At 35.0% G+C, this 25,459-nt stretch overlaps 1 protein-coding gene across 2 annotated transcripts in view; it reads left to right on the top strand.

The window, feature by feature from the left end:
- The window catches only part of CSMD3 (CUB and Sushi multiple domains 3), a 1,160,890-nt gene that overhangs the window by 850,085 nt on the left and 285,346 nt on the right, over nucleotides 1-25,459 (top strand). For both annotated transcript variants that reach the window (XM_081816413.1, XM_081816412.1), the window contains 3 exons: nucleotides 12,829-13,020; nucleotides 18,033-18,159; nucleotides 20,191-20,393. In XM_081816413.1, coding sequence (XP_081672539.1) covers nucleotides 12,829-13,020; nucleotides 18,033-18,159; nucleotides 20,191-20,393 — 522 coding nt within the window. The remainder of the gene's footprint in view (nucleotides 1-12,828; nucleotides 13,021-18,032; nucleotides 18,160-20,190; nucleotides 20,394-25,459) is intronic.

Below are 25,459 nucleotides of genomic sequence, written 5' to 3'. Positions count from 1 at the left end.
CAAGGCTTTTTTCTACCTGTGCTAGAATTGTTACATCATTATTATAACAAAACCTAAATTAACAAAATGAATGTTCAATTCATATTTTTAAATCCTGAGAACTGTTGTGTACAATGCAATTTTTTATGAAGTACTTCCAAAGACAAATGAAAATCCAAGCAAATTGTGTTTACAGATATTACTATGTATATCACGTAGTATGTTGTCCATACTATGTGATATACTAAAAGTGATAGTATTGACAATTATTGCTCAAATATAATTGGTGTGATCTGTTCAGAAGGGCACATTTTTTCAATCTACTTTTCTCTGCCCCTTTCTCTGTTTTGTAACAGAGTTGCTGACATTTTTCAAGTCATGGCTCACTGTTTACATAATGATCTTTCTTTGCTCTGCATCATTTTGCATTTCTCCTCATCTAAAATGTTAATGGGTGTCATAGGAAAAAAACCTAGATTTCCTTTCTGGATATTTAAATTCTATGTAACATGAAATTATTGGTGCAAAGATGTTAGACATTGTAGGACATACCTGCATTTAAAATTGTGTGGGGTGGTTAGGTGTCTAGAATGAGTCAAATCATTGATCTTATTGTCATTGGTATGAGCTCCTACATGTCAAAAGAGACATCTTAAAAAGCAAATATTTGAAATCACTCTTCTTTTCTTAATGACTCTAGTTGTTCATTATAGCATGTGTGTCATTATGAAGATGGAAAGTTGTAGAATGGGGAAGAGAATATAAAAGCAATTATTATTTTTTTAAAAGCGTAGATATACATCTATAAATATTTTTCAGTCTCAGAACTGAAACTAAAATGTTTCCGTCTCAGATCTGGAACTGAAATGTATAGCCTACTTCCAAGTTGTGATATCGGTGGATATCACCAGGTCAGTGAAGGGTCCTCTGATTTTCTGAATCAACAGCGGTGTTCTGAGCCCCTTTTGGGGAGGGTCCTGGAATTAGTAACACATCTGTCCTTAACTGTATTTGTTCCAAGGGGTTACTTCTGATTTTGACAATGGCAATCTTTCTCCATATCTGCATTATCTTAATAGCTAACCCCAGATTTCCTAGCTTTTATGGAAACTTATTCCCACCCTCCAAATACGTTTTTGTTTCCAACCATAGCACCCATGCCAGGCTGCTTTCTCTTACAGGTTAACAATTGTTATTGGTGTGCCCCCCAAACCGAAGCATCAACTGAGCCTTTGAACTTTAAGACTCATCTTTGATCTTTTCCCACTGATGCTTACTTACCCTGACTCCTTCAGTCAGAGCTAGCTTACTTTTTAACATTTCATTTGCAGAAGTTTCTGTTCTCAACTAATATAAGTTATCACACTGTACTGTCGTTACACTTTTTTGCAAACATATTGTGCATACTTCTTCAGGGGGCCATTTCCTCTCTTCATGTCTTTAGTCATCTCTTTAAATATTCTTAGTAAATTAGCATGTGGTCTGAATACCGATTTTATAAAATGCCTTTGTGTTATAGAAGAAGATTCTACAAGGGCACATATTTTAAATATTCATAAACTTCTTAGAGGCAGTAATTAATTTCTTAACATAAAAGAATTTGCTAAGGTGCCCAAACATGGGGGAAAATGTAAAAGACCATGTTTTTGTATGTGAATTCTTGTATCTGGTTATTTCTAAAGCTAATTCTACCCTGCCATTCTGTGTTGTGTCCCTCCTTACAATTGTCCAAACTTAGCCTCTGAAACATCTGAGAGAACCCTTTGTGATGTAGAGGAGTTCCCAGGATTCCCATTAAGAGAATTAGAAACAGAAGAGAGAACAGTTGGCTCTAGGGCAGATCAAGTAAGAATTCATAAATGGGATGGTATTAAAGGTTGGGTTGGTGGGTCGCAAAAAGAAATGGTGGGGAGTATACCAGGTAAAGAGAATAGGATAAAGAAAGGCACAGAGACTACTAGAAAGATCCTGTCAAGCACATTCAAGGCAAATACAGCAAATAATCCAATTCGGATTAATCCCATTTACCTAGCTCCTCACAATTCTAGTGTTAACACAAACAGGCCTTTTATGAGCAACCTTATCTACTGACAGGTATCTTATCCAATGATAGTTACTCTCTGTCTTTCTGTTGTCCATTTTGTTGCCTTGTGTGGTTGCCTGGTTATTTTCAGTTTTAGGTAGAGAGAAACACATTTGGCTGAGAAAAAAATGAGGAAATATTTTAGAACAGAACTTTTTAAGGCATATTTTATTTCAACTGTCTTATTGGCCCATTCATTACATAATCATTAAGAGTAGCAAATGGACCAGTGCAAACAGTAGTTGAGATGTTGCTTTTGGTTTCAAGTAATGGAAAACCTAACCATAACTTAAATAACCAGGATTTATTTTTCTCATATAAGACAAAAGATGAGAAACAGGTAGGTAGGTTCTTGATTCAACTGTCCAACCTAGGCAACAAGTGTCCTGCCCCTAGCTCTCTTCTGTGGCATCCCTAGAGTGTTCATTTTTTGTCCTAATGCTTGTTTTATAGTCACAAGATGCTACTTTAACTCCAGGCATGTTCAAGGCAGGGAGAAAGAGGGAACAGGTGGTGGCAACCACAAATGCTCCTTTATCAGGAATGAAATTCTTCTGTCAGACATTCTCTTATCTCTGTGTTCAAAACTGAGCCATGTGGTTATACCTGGATTTTCCAGCAAGACAAGCTGGGAAATGAATTATTTGGCAGACTAAATAATTGACTTAGTATTAGACCACCATGTTAGACTGCCTCTTACGATTCTTTTACTGCTGGGAACAAAATCAAGGTGTTTGTGAGGAAGAAGAGAAGAGATATTGAGAATACAACTTATGGTGTCTACTACAATGTACAACTCTAACAGTTATTCCAAAAAAAAATAATAAATCCATAGATGTTGCATCAAATATATGCCTCTGCGATTAATGGTATTATGGTATTATGGAAGCCCAGGCTCTTGGGTGTTTAGAAAGGAAAAGCATTTGGTTTACCCATTATTAATAATTTTAGCTCTACTACACTAAGAAGACAGTGAGCTTCTTTCACTCTTCTTCATCAATAAATAAATTATATACATACTTGTGAAAATGCTACACCACACTTGAAGGGACAAACTCTCCCATTCCTTTAATTTTCTAAAGCAAATTAAATCTCTTCAGTCATTATCCATTAAGATAAACATAACAAAAACATAACATTAAGAATTGTCAAGAATAATCTTATTTAGCCTTTGTGGGGTTATCCTTCTCCCAGATAATTTTCTCAGTCAGCTCTATCAAGTTTGACTAGAACAACTGAAACTTAGATAGCTACACTGGTTGAGTGTAAAATGGCATGATAAACTTGGTGAGACCTTGACTACCATTAGGGAATCAATCCCACTACTCAACCTCTCAGAATGGACTCCCTCTTAGATTCAGGCCCTTCTTCCATTCTTCTCAAATTAATGGCTATCATATGCTCTTGCCCTGGAGAAATCTGAAACTCATCCCAAATAAAGATATAGATGAAGCATATTTTTTAATACAAATTAGTCAACAATTTCCCTGTGACCCCTAAAGGCATAGCTGCATTTCCTAGAGGGAATGGGGGAGTAAAGAGAGAGAAAACTACCATCTCCTTCTAAAGTTGGAAGAACAGATCAGAAATTAAGATATCATTATAGTATCCTTCTTAAAGTATCACTCTGTTCTGGATCACTCTGTAATAGAACTCAGCAAAACCTGATAGGATAACCTCACCAGACTTCTTCAGCCCCTCAATGCACATTTCAAGAAGGCAGTTGTAAATCCAATGTCTTTCACTGAATCTCTCTCACTGAAGGCTAAGTTGTAGAAATGTCATTTCTATTTGGTCATATGTCTTATCTTCCCTTTTATTCCTGTACTGGAATTATATTTATTATGGAATCATAGTTTGTCTTTCCCCTCTGGAATGTTTTATGCCCTGGAGATAAAGAGAACAGTGAATATACAAAGTTCCTGCTCATATGGAGCTAATTTTTAGTGGAACAAGACAGAAAAGAAAGACAAGAACAAAGGATAAGAGCCTGCTAACTGAGCAATAGGAAAGATAATATAGGAGATGGGGCTACTGTAGCTAGTTGGTTCAGGGACTCCATCTCAGAAGAGGTATTACTTGAGTTGATTTTGGAATTGTAAGAAAGGACAACCACAGACAGATCTGTGGGCAGAGGGTGCCAGGCAGATAGATCATTAAGTGCAAAGGCTCAAGAGAGACCTGAGCTTAAGTTGTGTGGGTAGAACTGAATGAGCAAGGAGAATGGGACAAAATGAAAATGTGGAAGCTAGGCAGGGGTGAGGTGGACTATAGTGAGGGGTTGAGTTTTACCTAATAGGTACAGAGAGACCTTTCAACACTAGCATATCTTTAAATATTAGAGTTAAAAATAACAGCTAGCATTTATCTACTCTCTACTAGGTATAAGGTATAACCCTATGAGGAAGGTACTATTATCCCCAGTTAGAAGAAGAGGAAAACAAAGCACAGAAGAGTTATGCTACTTGCCCAAGGTCACAAAGCTATCAAGTACAGATACGGAAATTGAGCTGAAGGGCTCTGCCTCTTAATCACCGTACTATATTATCTCCAACCCAAGTTTGGGATGTTTTATATTTGAAATTCCATGGATTAATTATTTTTTTTATTGTTGATGTAAATGTAAAAACAAATAATATTTTAAAAAGTAAATGCAATTATTTCCAAAGACACTTTCATCATTTTATGCCTGAGAATCTTATTGGCTAAACTTACAATCAGGGAATACCTTAGACCTACTGTCTTTTATGTTGTTTGTGTAGTCTTTAAACTTAATGTCTTGAAGTAATGCTTCGTTGCAGATTCTTTTAGCTCTATTCATTTGTAGTTCTCCCACTTTCATTCAGTAGAAAGTGATTGGGTATTTTAAACAACCATCCATTACAGAGCTAAATCGCACCTTTTTGATGGATTATAGCATTGTCTTCTCAAAAGTTGATCTGGTAAATGGCCATGATGCCCAGACATTAGACACTATCTCTGGGCCTCTTGTTATCACCTCTGCACATTTAATTTGCTAAAAAGCCCATTGGAGAAATGTTCATTATCCCAAGGGAAAAAGTTCGGCTATATTTGGACTCTTTTAGCCTCCCAGTCTTGTTGCTTGAAATGATTCAGTAATCCACATGGAACATGCACATTTCAAATTTTATATTCAAATTAATGATGGGCATTAGCTCATTTGTGATGCCTTTTCTTGTGTACTAACCTTGTAAATATATAATAAATTATCCTTATATAAACTCTCTAATTACTAGTATGTTGTTGGCAGTGTTAATCATGAAAAATAATCAGATGACTTATTGACTCTAACTTTATTCTTTGGATATAGTTTATTTAATGCAAATGCAAGTAGAGAATAAATAAATTACAAGGGAGCAACAAAGTTACTCCATGTTGTTCTGTGTCCCATAAACACTTAACAGATGCATTTGGCATTTCTTCTACTCATTAAAACTTGGAATTAACCAGGTAATAAAGGAAGTACTGACTAATGCTGCATTATGTAATATAAGGTATTAAAGAAATATTTCTTGATTATCTGTCACTTACATAGATAATATTAGATAGTTCTTCATAATAAAATAACAAAATAGTCACTGTCATTTTTATAACTTTGACATCCCAAAAGCTTTGTAAGGTTTGAACTTAAATATATAAAGACCTACTAATATACTCCTTACATAAAAATTAATTTCTTGGGGATTGAAAACTTACATGGGAGTATAAAAACATTAAAATATTTAGGAATAAGGGGCACCTGGGTGGCTCAGTCGGTTAAGCATCTGACCTTCGGCTCAGGTCAGGATCCCTGGTCCTGGGATAAGCCCCTCTTCAGGGCTGCTTCTCCCTCTCCCTCTTCCTTCCCCGACTTGTGCTCTCTCTCACTATCTCTTTCTCTCAAATAAATCTTTACAAAAATAAATAAAATAAAATATTTAGGGAAAAAAGTGTGTCCTAGAACAGCGGTGTCTTTAAGGTGGAGTAAGATTTCTAAAACAAGATATACAAGCAAAAACCTGCCAATAATCAGTAGCATCTCTGCCCTTCTAAGCACTTCCCTGAAGTGTAGAGACTAAAAACCTGGCAGCTGTATTTCCCATACTCTGGCCAGCGAAGATCTCTACTTAGATTCTGCCGGTTAAATGCAGTCCTGTGAGAGCCGAGAGGTAGAACGGATGGAGAAGCCATTATTATTGTCTATCGGTGTAGCAGGTGGGAGTGTGAGGCTGACAGGTGGTTTTATGTGACAGCAGCTTCCCTGAACTCCAAGATGTCCTGAAAGCCAGCAGTGGTCTTCTGACCTTCACTCTGTCTGCATTTCTTGTATTTTCCCTCAATACGAGAGGAATAAAGATGTACCTACTTCTTGTACGGAATCTTAGCAATTCAAAATGTCTAAGTGCCTTCTATTTTCCTGACCAAACCCCAGTCAACATTTATTTTTTTAAATGCCTCTATAACAAAACACCCCATGAACAAAGTAGAAAGATGAGACATTTTTAGGAAATATTTACAATATATGTAACGGAAAATATAAACTCTATAGAAAGGAATCCTATAAATTAATAGGAAAATGAAAAGAAAATTTCACACGAAAGTAGCCTCAGGTAGGCAGTAAGCAAACAAAAAAATGCTTAGTAGAAATTGAAAAAAAAAAACCTAAAATAATATGTTATTACATATTCATGAAGTTAGTAAAAATTAAAATGCTCTACAATACTAAATGCTGATGGCAATTTGAAGAACATGAAACTCTTTTAACTTTGGGGAATGCAAGTTGGTAAAGTCACCTAGGAGAGTAATTTGGCAATATCTAGTAAAATTCCATTCCTAGATGTATCTAGAATACACCAACTCTACAGTTTGGCCAAATACAAAATGGCTGATAGTTAAAAATTAATGTTCAGACAAAGCTGAATCTCACCATCCCAGAATGATGTACAAGTATATGATGTGCAAGACACAAACTAGCCTATTTAAAAATATCACTCACATTTTCATGCCCAACAGATTAAAATATAGGAAAGTCTGTGAGTAATGTTTTCTACTCAGAACTTTATACATAGGATTTAGACCATCAGAAATTTAAAAAAAAAAATTATTTACCATATCTCTTATTCCTCCAGTTCGAAATGCATATCAATCGTTTCCACAAACTTTTGCTTGTTGAAATGTTTTACTTCTATATACTGAAAATTGTAAGGATTGTCTTCTTAAACTATTCTTATAAAGTTTGTGGTTTCAAAGTTTGATATGTTTCACAGAGTTTGACTAGTGAGGAATAAGTTGTGCCTTTTTTTTATTAGTTTGACTAGTGAGAAAAAAGGAATGTGTAGTCATTTAATACTTTCTTCTCTTTATTCCTATTATATTCTTTATTATGTCTGAATCAAAGAGGATTATCACAGCTGTTGTGCATGACTGTGGACAATTTCCTGCTTGTGAATTTTATTCATATTTTTTCCACGCTTGCAAATTTTAGAGTGGCAAAATTGACATTCTACTTTGTATACATCTTCATTTAAATATAAAGAATTCTAAAATGAGGCGATTTCTTGCAAGATTCATGGCCTAAGTAGAATTTAGTAATCAAACATTAAATACAATTCTTACAGATTATTCTACTAAATATTATGAACCAAATCCATCAAAGAATTCAATAGAGATTAAAATGATAGGATAGGGGCGCCTGGGTGGCTCAGTTGGTTAAGCGACTGCCTTCGGCTCAGGTCATGATCCTGGAGTCCCTGGATCGAGTCCCGCATCGGGCTCCCTGCTTGGCAGGGAGTCTGCTTCGCCCTCTGACCCTATCCCCTCTCATGTGTTCTTTCTCTCTCATTCTCTCTCTCTCAAATAAATAAAATCTTAAAAAAAAAAAGCACTTAAAAAAAATGATAGGATAATCTAATCTTTGTTTCCTTGCATTATTATTTAAAATTTGATGCTTTTAGTTTCAGAAAGGATGTGATTCTTTACTGTATTTAGCCAACATGCTTTCTCAGTTCCCTTATTAACAACCTATTTGCTTTCTATTTAACAACTTGAAAGTTCTTAGTTTTGGTCTATACATCTAACATATCTACATTCACCATTAAATACTCTAAAATGTAACTTTTACAATATTAAGTACATATTTACATTTTAACTGAATTTCAAATAAATAAAGCATATAAAGGTCTTCTTGGTTTAAGTTCCATCAGAAATGCTGACTTACATTCAAAGCTTGAGTTTTCAAATATTTATATTGTAAGCCATCTGCCTTATTGTATTACTGTTCTGCTGACCATGTGACATTACCCCATGTGAATACATAGCTATTGCTCATAAACAAACTGCACAGAATTATGTTGAGGTAGGAATTCAACTAACTTTCAGTAGGCCAAGGCAGAAGTTAAAAAGCAGATTAGCAGATTTGGTGGAATCTTAGGACAAAATGAACTCTGGATCCCTACATGGGTTAGTAATGTGCAAAAGGAGACAAAAAAATATAGCCTTTTTGTAGCAGGGAATAATTGAAAATAATGTAAATGCTCATCAGTTGGAAAATAAATAAATCAATTTTGGAGTATGTTACTAATGGAATACCACAGAGTAGTTAAAATGAATAAAATGTGTATGTGTGATATGTGTGTGCGTGTGTGTATAAAGGTTAAAATATAATGCTGGGCAATAAATAAAGCCTCAGAAGAAATTTAAAAATAATTTTATAATTTATAAAATGTATAAATACTTACAGGATGCCTGGGTGGCTCAGTTTTAAGTGTCTGACTTTGGCTCAGGTTATGATCTCAGGGTCCTGGGATGCAGCCCCAGGTCCAGGCTCCCTGCTCAGCAGGGAGTCTGATTGTCACTATCCCTCTATCCCTCCCCCTACTCATGCTCACATGCGCTCTCTCTCTTTCTCTCTCTCTCTGTTAAATAAAATGTTTAAAAATGTATAAGTGCGGGCGCCTGGGTGGCTCAGTTGGTTAAGCGACTGCCTTCAGCTCAGGTCCTGATCCTGGAGTCCCGGGATCAAGTCCCACATCGGGCTCCCTGCTTGGCAGGGAGTCTGCTTCTCCCTCTGACCCTCCCCCCTCTCATGTGTTCTCTCTCATTCTCTCTCTCTCAAATAAATAAATAAAATCTAAAAAAAAAAATGTATAAGTGCAAAACATACTACGTTGTTCATAGATATATAGATATGTGATAAAAATATAAAATAGGTGTGAGAATAATTTACTAATTCAGAATATTTGCTAGCTCTTGGTAGGGAATAATCAGAAAAGGACTGAGAGGAGAACAAAAAGGAGCTTTAACTTGTCTTATAATATTTATTTCTTAATAATAATATGTGAATATGAATCAATTAATATGAATATTAATCTGAAAACTAATCTGAAATAATATTAATATTAATCTGAAGCCACTATGATACTAGAATCTGATAGAGCCAAATGGTGAAGTTGTTATGTTATTCTTGGTATTCTTTTGTGGGTTTCAAATAATGACTTAAAAATAAATTAGAAATCCTTATGCTAATGGTGGCAGGAAAGGAATTAAATCTCAGTTTAAAAGTCATTCATTAGGTCAAAAGGATTTAGGTAATGGGGATTTTCAGTTCATTTTGTGCTCTAGAAATTTTCATTTCATCAGAGTATCAGATTTCAGGAGGAATGGTGAATATTTACGGTATATGGGATTTTTCATACACATCTTTATTTAATTGTCAGTTTCAAGTATTTGAGCTTTTCAATGAAAAGACTGGCAGCTGAATGTTTCCATAAAGATAAGACAGATCTGAATATTTATGAATAAGCAACAATAATTCTACCAAATTGGACTAAATTATGTTGTGCTCTGTAGCTTATATACTATTGTCCATGTGCATTTTTATCTACAATGCAAAGTATTATAAATTATATTAATTTACAAAGAATATCTCCATTTTACCTCATCACCAGCAATTGCCAACCACATTTACAGAACATTCAAATTAAGGACGGATGAATTTGGTAATAAACCTTGAAAAAGGAGCTTGATTTCCATTTTTATTTTGATAAATGGTATATGATAAAACTGAGAAGTGGCAGCGTTTTGAATGATAAACTGAATATTATGTCTGGTGGAAGGCATACAAACTTGTAATTTTTAAGTAAGGACACTTTAAATGTAGTATTAAGTATGCAGATTCATGCAAAATAATGTGTCCTGAAAATTTAAAGTTACTACTTCTGCCATTTCTGCTTCTGTATTTGAAAGATTGATTTGCTTGACCATGTATCCTTTATATCTCATCTTTGTCACAATTTGAGTTAACGACTTCTAACTTCTTGTTTGGTTCCGTTTCTGAAGCTGTTTACATTTACCTTATTTTAACATATTTTCACCCCAATGAAACTGCCACAAATTGATCTGTACAGGAAATTCCTGAAGATTTTTTTTAATTGTTTCATAAACTTCGGTTTCTCATCAGCATTATTTTAGTTCCTTTTTCAGTTGTCTCCTCAAGATAATTACCTCTAAAAATCCACATTCATTCACAAAAATCTTTAAACACCTTCTATGTGCCAAGATTTGTACTGGGAAGGCATTGTGGCAAAAGGGGGCAGGGGGATGAAATAATTCCACTCTCTAGAAAAACAAAGAAAAGAAGCAAATGGTTGTAAAATAATTAAAATGTGCAAAGTAATTCTTTGAGTGAGCAGGAAAAAAAAAATGGCTAAGGCCCGAAAGAAGAAAGTAGGAAGGGTTTCTTATGTTCTCTGAGAGGTGATGTATCCCTCAATATACTGAAATTATCATATATATTCAGTACTTGGAGATATGCAAGTTTTAGTGATTTAATATCTGTTTTGACGTTCTAGGAAGTCAGCCATGCAAATTCGTGATTTGACATACTTGAGCTAATACGTGCTTTTTTGTTTTCTAGTTCAAATCTAGATTAATTTGGTCACAGATCTATGCCTATAAAAGAGATGCAAATCTTTTTGTTTATAATATGATTTGCACACATAAAAGTTCTCTTTTTCTCCAACATTATTTGACTTGAAATCACAGATTTTCCAAACTCGTGAAGCTCTCTAGAATATTCTTTATAGTCCTCTAGTCTCAGAAGCTGTAACTGGTGCAAATCGCACCAAATTATCTTTGGCACATTCATTCTATTATTTATCTTACATTTATACACTCTGTAAGACACTAAAGACAAGAACTCCAGGGGCATCTGGGTGGCTCAGTAGGTTAAGTGTCTGCCTTCAGCTCAAGTCATGATCCCAGGGTCCTGGGAGTGAGCCCCATGTGGCTCCCTGCTCAGCCGGAAATCTGCTTCTCTCTCTCCCTCTGACCCTCTTCTCGCTTACATGCTCTCTCTCTCTCAAATAAATAAATAAAATCTTAAAAAAAAAAAAAAAAAGATGAGAACTCCATAGCTAAGGAGCCTAGATTTTGATTACTACAATCATGCTTGGTTTAAATCATGAAGTATCCTTTTCTAGTTCTTTCAGAATCTTAATAGTGAATTGTGCCATGATTGTTAGGTTTTTAGTATTTGTTCTTGTTGACTTTATTCGCATATGCACACAAGGCCTTCTGGATCTAGACAGATGAACACTTATAATTTAAATAATATAATAATAATAACAGGGTGGCCCCCGCTCTTGACCCAGTCCTTACCCCTGTAGTAACATGATGGAAATCAGATGGCAAAATCGACACGAGTGGCCAGGGACAAGGGATGAAGAAAAATGGACTTGCTCTGTTTTAGGCAGCTGACTTCCCCTCCTCTCCCAAAAGGAGGGAGAAAGACACTTGCTGCTTGGAGATGGGATGGAAAGGATTCTGAGCTCTCATTTTAACCTCTGGAATGTAAATACATATCTCTAAGAGTCAGGTTAGCCTACTATGTCTCCTGTTATTATAACCTAGAGATGTCTGTAAGGCCCTGGGCTTCATTCTCCCTCAAAGTATAAACATTATCCCTCAAAGTAGAAACCTCCTCTAGAGTCAGGTAAAGCTCTCCAGCATTTTCTCACTTCTGATATAGTTAGTTGTAAATTAACTTCTTCAGGGTTACTCTTACCTCAGGAAACCAAGTTTCCAGCAAAATTCATTCAGAAAGCCCAACTGCTGAACACAAAAATAGTTTCTTTGCACCAAAGAATGATAACATGTAGCTTTGATACATTTTTGTTTTTGTTTTCCTGTGAGAATTTTTGAAAGCTATGTATTTTGGAGAGGGTAGAATATAGAAATTCATAGTTCTTTAAACTGAATACTATTACTATATTACCTCTTGAAAAATTGTATTTTTAATGTGAGACTATGATTTTCTTCCAATGTTATCAAAGTAAAACGATCTACAGTTATATTTGCAAGGGACATACCTGTAAATTGGACAGTTATGATTTCACATGTTTTGTCTGAATTTTAAAATTTTGATGATATAATCCTAGTAGACACATTGGTCAGAATTTATTGCGAGCCATAATTCACTTGAGGTAAGCAAGAAACTTAGTGCTATAACAAGCCATGATACAGTTATCTAGACCATGGGGTATCGTTGCTAAAGTTCAAAATTACAATCACACAATAAAATTACAGCAAATTCTAATTTTCAAGGAAAAAAAAACTCTTTATGGCTACTGAATACTATCAGAATTAAATATTGTTAGAGTAATACAGTTAGGAAAAAGTAGTAATTATGTTAAAAACAATAGAAGACTGTACAATTTTAAATCTTCCTGTTAAATGTTGCTTTTAATAATTTTGTATTCTTATCACAGGTTTTGAACTTTCACATTGTGAGGATCCTGGCATTCCACAATTTGGATACAAGATCAGTGACCAAGGCCACTTTGCCGGGAGCACTATTATATATGGATGCAATCCAGGCTACACTCTCCACGGCAGTAGCCTTCTCAAGTGCATGACAGGAGAGAGAAGGGCGTGGGACTATCCTCTGCCTTCCTGTATTGGTAGGATCCTCTTTTATATCTTCATAATCATTTCTGTAGAAGTGTTATCCATATGTGCTGTACCTTTTCAAATGATCTTATCTGTCCACCCACAACTCATACCTTAAATCATGAAGTGCACGAACTCATAGCTCACCTTCGTCAGAGGAAATGAATGGAAAGTGAAAGGGTCTTTTTCATAAGCTCATCGTTAAGTACATTTTTTGTACAACGGGGATGAAGTCGTATGGAGTCATTTCAATTCTCGTCTCTTGATACAAGACTTAACTCACTACAAAAATATGTTAAGACTCTTATCATACACATTTACTGAATCACATCAATTAGATTTGTTTTAATAAACAAAATTATCACCTGTCCTGGTGTCAAGGTAGATTAAAAAACAATGAACTCTTCTTAATAACTCTAAAGGCTTTCTTTTTATATGTACTTTTTCAAAAATCTAAGGAAGTAATAAGCTTTTCTGATGTGTGTGTAGCATAACATAATTAGCCAATTTCAATAAGAAGAAGCAAGTGATACCAGATATAGTGCCTACAAGAAGCTAGAGAATGGATCATGATCTCATTGTACAGCTGGAGTACTGCCAAATTATAGATCAATTAATGAATGGGTATGTGTGGGTAGGAGGGTGGATAGAAAAGTGTTGATAAAGATGCCAGTTTTGGAGTTTGTTTGTTTAGGTTTTTTTTGGTTTGTTTGTTTTTTGGTTTTTGGTTTTTGTTTTCTTTCTGCTCCAAAGATCAAATAGATGTCTGGCTTGAATGTTAGGCCAACAAAAGGAAACATTTTAACAAAAAACATTGACTCCTTAATAGGGAACAAACATGCAGCTACTCTTTAGCCATTCTTATTTCTTGATCATATTTGTGGAGGCACAAATCCATTCTGCATCAGTCCCATATAAATAAAATCGACCTAAACTTTAAAAAAAAAAAAAAGGTAACCGCTTTATTAAGGTATAACTAATATCTAAATACTGTGCATATTTAATGTATATAAATTGATGAGTTTAGAAACTTAAACCTTTCAAATTTCTTTGTCAGTTGATATGACTAACATATGAATCTCCACAAAACCTACGAGACTGCAAGTAGAAAAAAGTGAAATTCCAGTCATTAAAGGCCTTGCATCTAATTACACAGTGTTTTGATGTCACAAGACTTCTGTTGGTTTATTGAAACATTGATTCACGTAGGAAGCAAACATGTTTTTATCTAACCAAAATGCAATCATAGGCCTTTCTTTTCAGATGGCATCTGATTTTGGATAGATTACGAAGGTACTATCTAAAATAATAATCAACCTAAATTAACAAAGCTTGGGATTCTGGAATATGACCAACAGTGAGCCCACTGGCATTAGTTATGAGAAAAATAAAGCACTGATTAATTCTCTCTGAGGTTGTATTCTTTGCTGTAAATATGAAATATATTCAGAAAAGCATTAAGGATTGCAATTGCACAATACTATAAACTTGTAAATACCGATTTTCCACGCTGTCCTTAAAACTAAGATCACAAAACACATATATTAAAACATATATATTTTCTGTATATGTTGAACCAAGCTAAAGACATTCTTCTTTTTAAAAGATTTTATGTAAACAAAAGGACATTTGGTTTTTGATCTAGAGTCAGGTAAAGCTCTCCGGCATTTTCTCACTTCTGGTATAGTTAGTTGTAAATTAACTTCTTCAGGGTTAAGATTTTAATTCTGCTCACTGCACCTTGGTTGCGGTCTGAATAATTCATCATCTTGCTACCCCACCTCTGAGAAAACTAAGACCGCAACCAAGGTGCAGGTTCAAGATTTTAATTCTGTTCATAACAAATCAAAGTGCTTCATATTTACAAATCTCCCAAGTCAAAACTTAGTGACTTGAGGGATGCCTGTGTGTCACGGTCGGTTAAGCGTTCAGCTCTTGGTTTTGGCTCAGGTCGTGGTCTCAGGGTCCTGAGATCCAGCCCCAGGTTGGGCTTCACGCTCAACGCGGATTCTGCTTAGAGTTTCTCTCTCCCTCTCCCTCTGCTCCTCCCTGCCAAAAAATAAATTAATTAAAAAAAATAAAATCAAATAAAACCTTAGTGACTTGATACCGCTCGGGATTTCATGAGAAGGGTAAACTTTTTTTTTTTCTTTTTAATGATGGTTGATCAGGAATAACAGCTGAAAACAGTTGGATGGATGGTGTGTCATGCTGATGATTTCCATGATAACAGAAGACGAAATTCTATTTTAGATGCTGTTCTCTACTGGCAACAATTAATAGCTTTACCACCTGGCCTAGGAGCATAATTTTCTGTGCTCACTAAACTTAAATATCTATCATGGCTATATATTTGCCTCTCTCAAATAAGAAACTTTTTCTGTTATATGGATTATTTCTAGGTAATTATGGTTCTGAAGCTTATACATGGATCAAACAAATAATTTTTTGAAACACCAAAGCCAGAAGGATTTAACCTATATACCTGCTTTAAATACTATTTCATTTTTATGCTGCGAACATAAGTCTTCTGTTAGGATATGAACTCTAGTGCTATGGCGTATCTCACTGGCTCATTTGAAGTCAAAATGCCAGGTAAAATTTGTAGAAAAGAAATATGGAGAAAAAAGAACTATGTTTAAATTCAAGATACAACACAGTATACAAAACATCAGTTTGACCTTTAACTGATTAAAAGTTAGTCTGGAGGAATGAATATCAAATCTGTTCTCATAGTATATGTATGCCATAATAGTGATGAATTATAAAGAAATGATGTAAAATGAATTAAAATAGTTACATAGTGCAAGGTTGTCCACAAAATTTTTGTTAAAAAACGAGAAAAATCTAAATGAGTGATGGCGACATCTTAAATACTGGTATCTTCTTATTTATGTTAAAAATAACAAACTTGTAGGGTCGCCTGGGTGGCTCAGCTGGTTAAGCGACTGCCTTCGGCTCAGGTCATGATCCTGGAGTCCCGGGATCGAGTCCCACATCAGGCTCCCTGCTCGGCAGGGAGTCTGCTTCTCCCTCTGACCCTCCCCCCTCTCATGCTCTCTGTCTCTCATTCTCTCTCTTGCAAATAAATAAAAAATAAAAAAATAAAATCTTTAAAAAAAAAATAACAAACTTGTAATTTTTTTTAAGATTTTATTTATTTATTTGACAAAGAGAAACACAGCAAGAGAGGGAACACAAGCAGGGGGAGTGGGAGAGGGAGAAGCAGGCTTCCCACGGAGCAGGGAGCCCAATGCGGGGCTCCATCCCACGACCCTGGGATCATGACCTGAGCCGAAGGCAGATGCTTAATGACTGAGCCACCCAGGTGCCCCTTGTTATTGTAAATTAAATTAATGTTGCAGTACAAATAAAGTTGCTTGTCCTCTCTAAATGAGTATATTAGCATTCTCCAGTGAAATAGAATCAGTAGAATATCTAAATCTAGGTCCATCTATCTATCTATCTAAGAGATTTATTTATTTTAAGGAATTGACTAATGCAGTTGTGGGAGCTGACAAGTTCAAAATCCATAGGGAAAGTCAAAAGGCTAGAAACTCAGGCAGACGTCAATGCTGCAGTTTCGAAGAATTTCATTTTTTCTTAGAAAACTCAGTTTTTGCTCTTGCAGCCTTCTAAATGACTAGATGAGAGCTACCCACATTATTAAAGGATAACTTCTTTTACTTAAACTCAGTTGGTCACAGATGTTAACCACATCTATAAAATACTTTCACGTCAATATCTACATTAGCGTTTGATTAAATAACTGGGTACTACAGCCTAGCCAAGTTGACACATAAAACTAATCATCACAATGTGGTGAAATACAATATGTAAAAATCTTTGAAATAATTTTACCTATATGAATACAGCCTACTCATTTGAACCATTTCATTCAGTTGCTATTAGGTCTCTTCGAAATGCTAAAAGTTTGTCATTGACAGGCTTTGCTCCAATAATAAAAACAAAACAACAACAAAAACAAAAAACCCAAGAAGCTTAATTCAGCCACTGAATGTGAGTAAGATGGAAATAGTGCAGAGAACAAGAAAAACAAATATAGAAGTACCTTCAAATATTTAAGCACAAAGTAAAATGTTTTGGTTTTGAGATTTTGGGGGTTTTTTTGTTTGTTTGTTTGTTTTGGTAGGAAATAATCTGGAGAATTTTCGAATGTATTATGTGTTACAGTGTTATGCTTGTTTCAAGGGTTAGAGATGTAGCACGATATACTAACAGCAGCACTTAGTTTCTCTCATGTCCAGTACAGACAGCTCCTTCTAGATTATCTGTTTACTGAAGTAAAACCTCTACAGATGTCTCAGTGAATTAAATAGCATCAGAATGGAGAGGAAATCCTCCAAAAGATTAAAAACTATATATATTGTATGACAATACTTAACATTTTTAATTTGATGAGTTTTATAAAATTTAGGGACCCATTACATCAAAACTAAACTAGATTTTACTGAAGTGAGAAATCTAATAAAAATGCCACTTTGACTTTTGGGAGGTTAAAAGGGAAAGAGTTTAGAGTGATTTAAAGGGGAATAAAAGGACAATGAAATTTAGAAGGCCTGAGGGACTGCAGTAAAGATTAGTTTTTCTCAGAGGTGGGGTAGCAAGATGATGAATTATTCAGACCGCAACCAAGGTGCAGTGAGCAACTTGCCATCTGTTTCCCCTTTTTAAATTATCATTACTTAACCACACATCTTAAAATCTTTGAATGCCTAAAATCAGAGTTCTTGAATGTGTCCTGTTTTTATTCCCTAATTAGGTTAATTTTACTATCACTTATGTGATCTAACTTGAGACTTTGTTTTATTGTATAGTATATTTTTGCTTCAATCAAAACATTAATCTGAGAAAGTATATACAGATGTATTGTTTTAAGAGGAGGGATAATCAATTCTTATTTTCCTCAAGGTGAAAAAATACATATTTTTGAGAAATTCGTCGATTGTTTTTACAAAGATTGGCATTCAATTATGACTTAATGTTTGCTATTTTTTTATAGCTGAATGTGGAGGTCGTTTTAAAGGAGAATCATCAGGAAGAATCTTATCTCCTGGTTATCCCTTTCCATATGACAATAATCTGCGTTGCATGTGGATGATTGAGGTAGATCCAGGAAACATTGTCAGGTAAATGGATTTCATTTTCTCAAAATTACTGGGGAATCTGAAATTCCTGAACAGCCTCACTATACAATATCAAACATCGAGGTTTTTCAGTATTTTTAGCCTTGGCAAAGAAAGATGTGGTTTTCATCTGTTTAAAGTATGAAAAGTATTCAGAAGCATGATTTATTGATTTATGGGTCACAATCGTAGCTCATATAATCCCTAGAGGGAAGCTTTTCGTAGTTATAATAGACCACAGAGATTAAGAATATTTTTATGCTTCTTTGAGACTTTAATCTTTCAATTCTTGGTGATTCAAGATGCTAAGTCCACCATTTTGCTAAGGATATAAAGTTGTGCATATCACTATTGTAAGTTCAGCCTCATGGACATTTGGAAGAATTAAACAAGGAAGGGAATTCAGTAATATTCCATCTTCCCTGGCTATAGGCATATCTCTGGAGCATCAGCTCTCTGCTCCTTTAACCATATTTGATTTCTCTTTCCTGCTGAATTTAGTTAGGTGGCTCACAATTCTTCACATTATCAACCCTTCGATGAGGGGAGAACCATCACCTCCTAAAACAACAGCAGTGAGGTTTCCAAGGCTATCACGTTCTCTAAATCCTAGTTTAACTCTTATGGTTATGGCTGGGAACAGATTAATAAATGAACAAATAAATCCTCCTCTCAGAACAAATCTGAGCTAGTTGGTGTGTTATCATTCTCAAAACAATGTTTCATATGAATGAAATTTCAGACAGGCTTCTGGGTGGTGAAGGTGGTTATAGAAAACAAGTATTATACTTCATATAACATGCTGAAAGGTACACTCCGTGAATTATTCAGTGTGAACCGGTGTATTACTTTTGCAAGGGAATTTGCAGAACTCAAAATAGACTACATAAGATCAGTTCTCAGCCTGTTTTTCTTTAGTATAGATCACACATTGTATTATTTAAATATTAGAATTAGTAAACTTGACAATACTAAATTCAACAGGATTCTGGAATTTTTTTTAATTAAAGAACAATATTTGATGTTAAATTACAACACTAATTTAAAGCTATGACTATTCTCATATCAAACATGAATGCGATGTATGTAGAGAGAGAATTGAGCATGTTGCTATAATTGGATTTCTAATTTTTGGCACTGGCCACAAAAAATATCAAACACTAATTTTGTCTAGATTAGATATAAAGCAGACTTAACATGAAGCAAATTTTTGGTTTTTGTGTATTTGGGGGGGTAGGTTTGGGTAGAAAATGTTCATTTCACATTAAGGAACTTCCCTTTTACTCTTAGATTACTGGGTGTGATTGTAATGTTGAATTTTTTAGAAAATGCTTTTTCTGTATATCTTGAGATGTTCATGTAATTTTTTTTCCTTATACCTATCATTGTGATGAAATATATTGATTGATTTTTTAATATGAACTAATTCTTGCTTTCCTGGAATAAACTTCATTTTGGTTCTGATAAAACAAACAAACTTGAAACATTGGTAAAAATATATGCTATGGAGTCAGAACACTTGAGTTCAATTCATGACTTTGCCACCCTATGAGCAGTTTTATTTAATCTGTCTCAACTCCGTTTGCCACATTTATAGAACTGAGATAAAATACCTTCCTGCTTCATTGGGTCATTATAACAATTAAACAAAGAAAATATATGTAATGCATTTTGCACAGGGCCTGGCATGTACTAGATCCTCAGCCAGTGCCTGCCATGAACTCCATGCTCCCTAAGTATCAGCTACTGTGGCTACAGTTAAAATTCAGGAACACGGAAAAGAATGGATGTCTGAAGTTTCTGTAATTTGCAAAGGTGATATAATAGTAGTTCTAATCCTATCCTAGAAAAATAAATTATACTGTTCGAGAAATATGTATTAAGGTTAGATATGCTGTTTATATAATTCATTTTTTATCTGATAGAATAAAGGAAATATCTAATAAAATCAAAGATGCATATTTGCTATATTCTTTATTTAAAACTGAATCCATGTTTAAAATAATCAAACAGAGATATGTGGTTCTCCCACAGCCTACAGTTTCTTGCTTTTGATACGGAAGCATCACATGATATACTCCGAGTTTGGGATGGTCCACCAGAAAATGAGATGCTCCTAAAGGAAATTAGTGGATCTCTTATTCCTGAAGGAATCCATAGCACTCTCAACATAGTAACCATCCAGTTTGACACAGATTTTTATATCAGCAAATCTGGATTTGCAATTCAGTTTTCAAGTGAGTTATTATTTTATTTCTTTAATGCAAAATAAGAATGCTATTGAAATAGTACTTTAACTTTACTGCCCAAAACTTTAATTTTAAAATTTTAATGATCTTAAATATTCTTATTTCTAGTCTTCCTATTCATCTTCAGTTAAGGTAAAATATACTTGGAAAAAAGCAATATAATTAACTTGGAATTAATCAATTAATCATTGAGAACTTCTACTTGTCAAACCATTTTTTTTTTTTAAAGATTTTTTTTTTATTTATGTGACAGAGAGAGACACAGCGAGAGAGGGAACACAAGCAGGGGGAGTGGGAGAGGGAGAAGCAGGCTTCCCACGGAGCAGGGAGCCCGATGCGGGGCCTGATCCCAGGACTCTGAGATCATGACCTGAGCCAAAGGCGGACGCTTAACGACTGAGCCACCCAGGCGCCCCTCAAACCATTTTTTTAAAGTACAAGTGATGTTAAAATAATTCAGCAAATGAAATAATACTTTACAAAAGCTTGTAACCTCAGTTTACCATAAAACTGTATATTTCAAAATGTGAAATTTTTGTAGATAAGGAAGGAAATTAATACTTGCCATTACAAAAAAAGCAATCCTATATTTTTACTAATTTTGTTTTTCTTCTTTTAAAGATCTTAATTATATATTCCCAGATATCTTTGACAAATATTTTAGATCTACTTTTAAATTAAAGACTTCCTGTAACAATGAAATGTCATTCATTGTAAGTAATTACCAGTGTTCACATTTTTTTTTCTTCTTTTTTTCTTTCTATGGCATTGCTAAGTGGCTATAAATATACGTTGTTCTGTAAAAGAGATTTTTGCTTAGTACCTGGAGAAAATGAATAAAAACTTTAAAATTTTAATTGTTATATTTTTACTTTTATTGCCAACATACATTGCCTCTTTGAGAAAATTATCTAATGGATTTTCTAATTTTATAGTCTTTAAAAACCCTATTAACAGAAACCTATGCAAATTTCTAAGATCATTTATGGAAAGCATGCAAACCAGTGTTCCTGAAATGTACCTGAATTCAAGTCCTGGCTCCTTACTAACTACTGAGTTTGGGTACCTGACCTCATCATCTGAGGCTGAATTTTCTAATTCACATAGGTATAATAATGCTTATCTCATAAATACATTATTAGAATGTAACATGATCATGTGTATGCAGTATTTGGTATCAAGTATATAGTTGGTGCTCAGTGAACTGTTATTACTATATGAGTAAATGTAAAATTGAAATCCTTTGAAAAAAAGTTAAAAAAAAGCCATAAAGATTAACTTTTGAAATGACTGTCCACAAAATATATTGCTTTTGTGTAAAGAACTGGTTAAGACAGTTAAACAACTTGGCTGACTTTTGGTTCATAGAACAGAGTTGTTTGACATAATTGACTAACATGAGTGAATTGTTTTATATGGTGTAAGCCAAGCTTGTGTGAGAGAAGTATAAATCAGTATAGAAGAACCAATGTCTGTAAATTTATACTTTACCTTTTGAGAAAAAGAAAAAAGAATGAAAAATGAAATTACCACGTAATTGGTGAACATAAATGGCTTCTATTCTTCATATTTATATCTTCTAGTTTTTACTGCTTACTTTTCTTTTTATGGGGATATGAACAATTTGTCAGAGATTGACTGCTGTTTAATTTCAGTTCTTTCAAATTATTGTTTGGCAACTAACAGTTCCCCTTTCCTTTACCTTAAATGAGTAATATATAATATTTTATACTTAACTGGTTATTGGGATTTATAGTCTGGTTATACTCATGTGAAAAATTGCTTGAGGCTAGTGTTGTGAATGCCAAATTCATCTGCTTAATAGATACCGGCTATTTTATATATGTTTCCAGGAATTTTTAATGCAGATTTGTCAGTTAAATTAGTAATGAATTTTCATATTTATTGTACTTATAGGGCATTTAAAGAAACAATATGCATCATACCAGAACTTTAATAAATCTGTCTTCATAATATTCTTTTAAGATGCATAGAAATTTGTACTCGTGATCTGAGACTAAAAACCTACCCATTGAAATAAAATTACTTTGAAGGTGAATATATTATATTTTGAAAAGCATCAATCAATGAAAATTAGTCACTTGTTTGGATATCTTCTATTACTCATTTTTACATGGCTTTCCAAGTATCCAAATTTCAAATTCAAAAATACTCTTTTCATGAATGAGATCTTTCTTGGTGTGCCAGAAACCATGTCAAGTGCTTTATACACATAATCTCATTTAATCCTCACAAAAGCCATATGATTTATGTTGGGTCATCCCCACTTCCCACATAAATACAGAGAGGTTCAGAAAATGTGTTAATTTGTTTCAGGTCATAGTAAGAACAGATGCCTGGAGCTGTGGCTCAGATCCACATGTGGCTGAAGGGAGCTTTTTGCTGTTTCAGGTGCCTAGTAAAGGCTTGGTAATTACTGCCATTATTATGCTATCATTATTATTTAGATACATGTATTAATATGCTAGAGAAAATAGAAAGCTTTTAGTTATAAATCATTAGTTACAATGAAGTTCTACAATTTAATCAGCTTGTGTTTCTGATTATGCTCCCAAGTACCACATCTTACACAAGCGAAGCAGTGACAAGGCATGAAGGAAAGCTGGAGTGCATGCGTGGCCATTTAGAAGGGACCGTTGCCCCCTCTGACTGCAGTCATCTTGCCCTATAGGAAGACAGGCTACTTTTATTTATTTTTATTTTTTTTTAGGATTGATCGATTGATTTGAGAGGGGTGGGGGAGGGGGAGAGGAGAGAGAATCCCTAACCAGACTCCCTGCTGAGCACGGAGCTCCAAGACGCCTCAAGGGGCTCCATCTCAGGACCCTGAGATCTTGACCTGAGCTGAAATCAGAAGTCGGCCGCTTAACCGACTGAGCCACCCAGGTGCCCCAAGACCGGCTACTTTTAAAATGGAACTTGAAATAAGGAGTTTTATGTAAAGTTATCTAAGTTTCAAGGTAAACAATCTTAAAGAAAATGGTAATAAACTACAGGGCAATAAACCACTGCTGTAGGTGAAATTTGGCTTACAGGGCAGAGTGTCACTTCAGTGGCTTACCCGATGTCTGCTCCCCTATATAAATTTGAATCATGTTACCCATTCATTCATTTGTTCATTTACTGTAGGAGAGTCTATTAGGGACCAGTTATTAAACATATTTATCTCCAATTATTTCTCAATTGCATTTTCCCTTTCATGCAGGCAAATCTCTTTAGTTTCATAAATACACGCCCATACACTCACTCATACTCACACACACACTCACACACACCTTGTGCTGCTTTCTGTGTAAACATTTTTCACCTTAAGCGTTTCTCTGCTCCTTTTGCTTCACTCTTGCTCATTCTTCCAGACTCGGCGCAAGACTTCTCTTTATAAAATATTTTCTGCCCTCGCTTTCTAAAACATATTCCAGCCCATGCCCCAAGCTCTAGCTGTATTTTTTTTTCCAAAGAGGAGAATAATAGTTTCTAATTCATTGTTCTGAAGATGTTTTAATTATGTGATCTTTGCTCCCCAAATGTATTGTGAGTACCTTTGTTTCCCTAATGTCCGTAAAGAACAAATTTTCTATTTAGGACAATCATATAATTTATTGTTCAAACCAAAGATGATTGTTGAGAGTGAAAGAAGACACTATTTAAAATTAAGCTGGACAACAAGCATAAGCCAGGACAGTCATAGCCAAATTAAGATGTATCATTTTAATTAAATCAGACTTGTATTGTATTCTGTCCCCTTCCCTCCCCCCCACCTCCACAATGCTTGGTCCTCTTTTGAGCAAATAGCTGTTGTTTAGTGAGAGTCAAATAATGAATTTTAAAAAGAGGAACAAGTCAGGCAATACTAGCAGAAAAGCCTTCAGCAACAAAATGCAACCAACGAAATGTATTTCACTGAACTTGGTGCAAGTGAATTTAACTGAAATGTAGGTCACATACCAACTTCATAATCATCATTAAGCCACTATTGGCAGCCACATGCCTTCCATTTCATGATCTGTTCATTCTTTATAGAGTATGTCACGTTGCTTCTTGGTGTTATAGTCTGCAAGGCACTTTTGCTTAATCAGAGCTACTTAAGTCTAACACGGCCACCTCATGCTGTCCTGTGTGCTGTCCTTGGTTCTCAGCAGTCAGCCTCTGTATCCCCTGCTTCAATGTGTAATCTGCCTCTCTCGTCCCACTTTAGTTCCACAGGGAAGTCATCTTTGGGGTATCATGCTGTCATTTGCCCACAGAATAGCTGCTTTTGACAGAGCATTTTCTATGATCTTCACTCTCTGACCTCTCTTAAGAATCTGCCCCTGCTAGGTAATACAGCATACGAAGGCCCATAGCTTATGCTGTTGAAAATTCTCAAGGAAATGGATCCCTTAGCCAGGAGAGGTTGATGTCTCCCAGCCTCAAAAGACGGCATGGTGCCCCCGCCTTTGTTCCCTTTTGGGAACAAAGTATAGCACACCTGCATTGCTGTGACAGTCAACTAGCCACTCACTTCATTATCCCTCCAGCCAGACTTTTCTCCACATCTCCACCTGACTGATGTTTCTAAAATACAAATCAGATATCACCCCTCCATTTCAATTTTTTTTTAATGGGCACAAAGTTTTAAGTTCAAAACTTTGGAATTACATTTAAAGCCTCCATGATTTGCACCCAAACTGCCTGCCAGTGTTATCCTTCACTACTCATTATACACATCCAGTCATCTAACTACACCGTCCTGAGAGGACAGTGTCCTTTCACATTTCTCTTTCTCTTCCATATTCCTAAAACACATAGGTCCACATTCAAAATCTATAAATCCTTAGGCATTTTTCCAAGGTCCAGGACAATGATACTTCTGGTACCGATGAACTCCTAGGCAGAATTAGTCACTTCCACATCTGTACTGCTCTGGTACTAGGTGCAAATTTTATTAGAATTGCAATATGGTCGAGTGTGCCCAGGACAATCCCAGTTTATGCATGTTATCCTAGCATCCTGACTGGTTTGGCACTTGGATCTGTATTTTCTTTTTTTTTTTT

Source organism: Leptonychotes weddellii, chromosome 4 (assembly GCF_054177405.1).
Source record: "Leptonychotes weddellii isolate Sample4059 chromosome 4, ASM5417740v2, whole genome shotgun sequence".
Classification (NCBI taxonomy): Eukaryota; Metazoa; Chordata; class Mammalia; order Carnivora; family Phocidae; genus Leptonychotes; species Leptonychotes weddellii.
The sequence above is the reverse complement of the archived record's forward strand: the minus strand, read 5'-3'. Positions and strand labels throughout refer to the sequence as shown.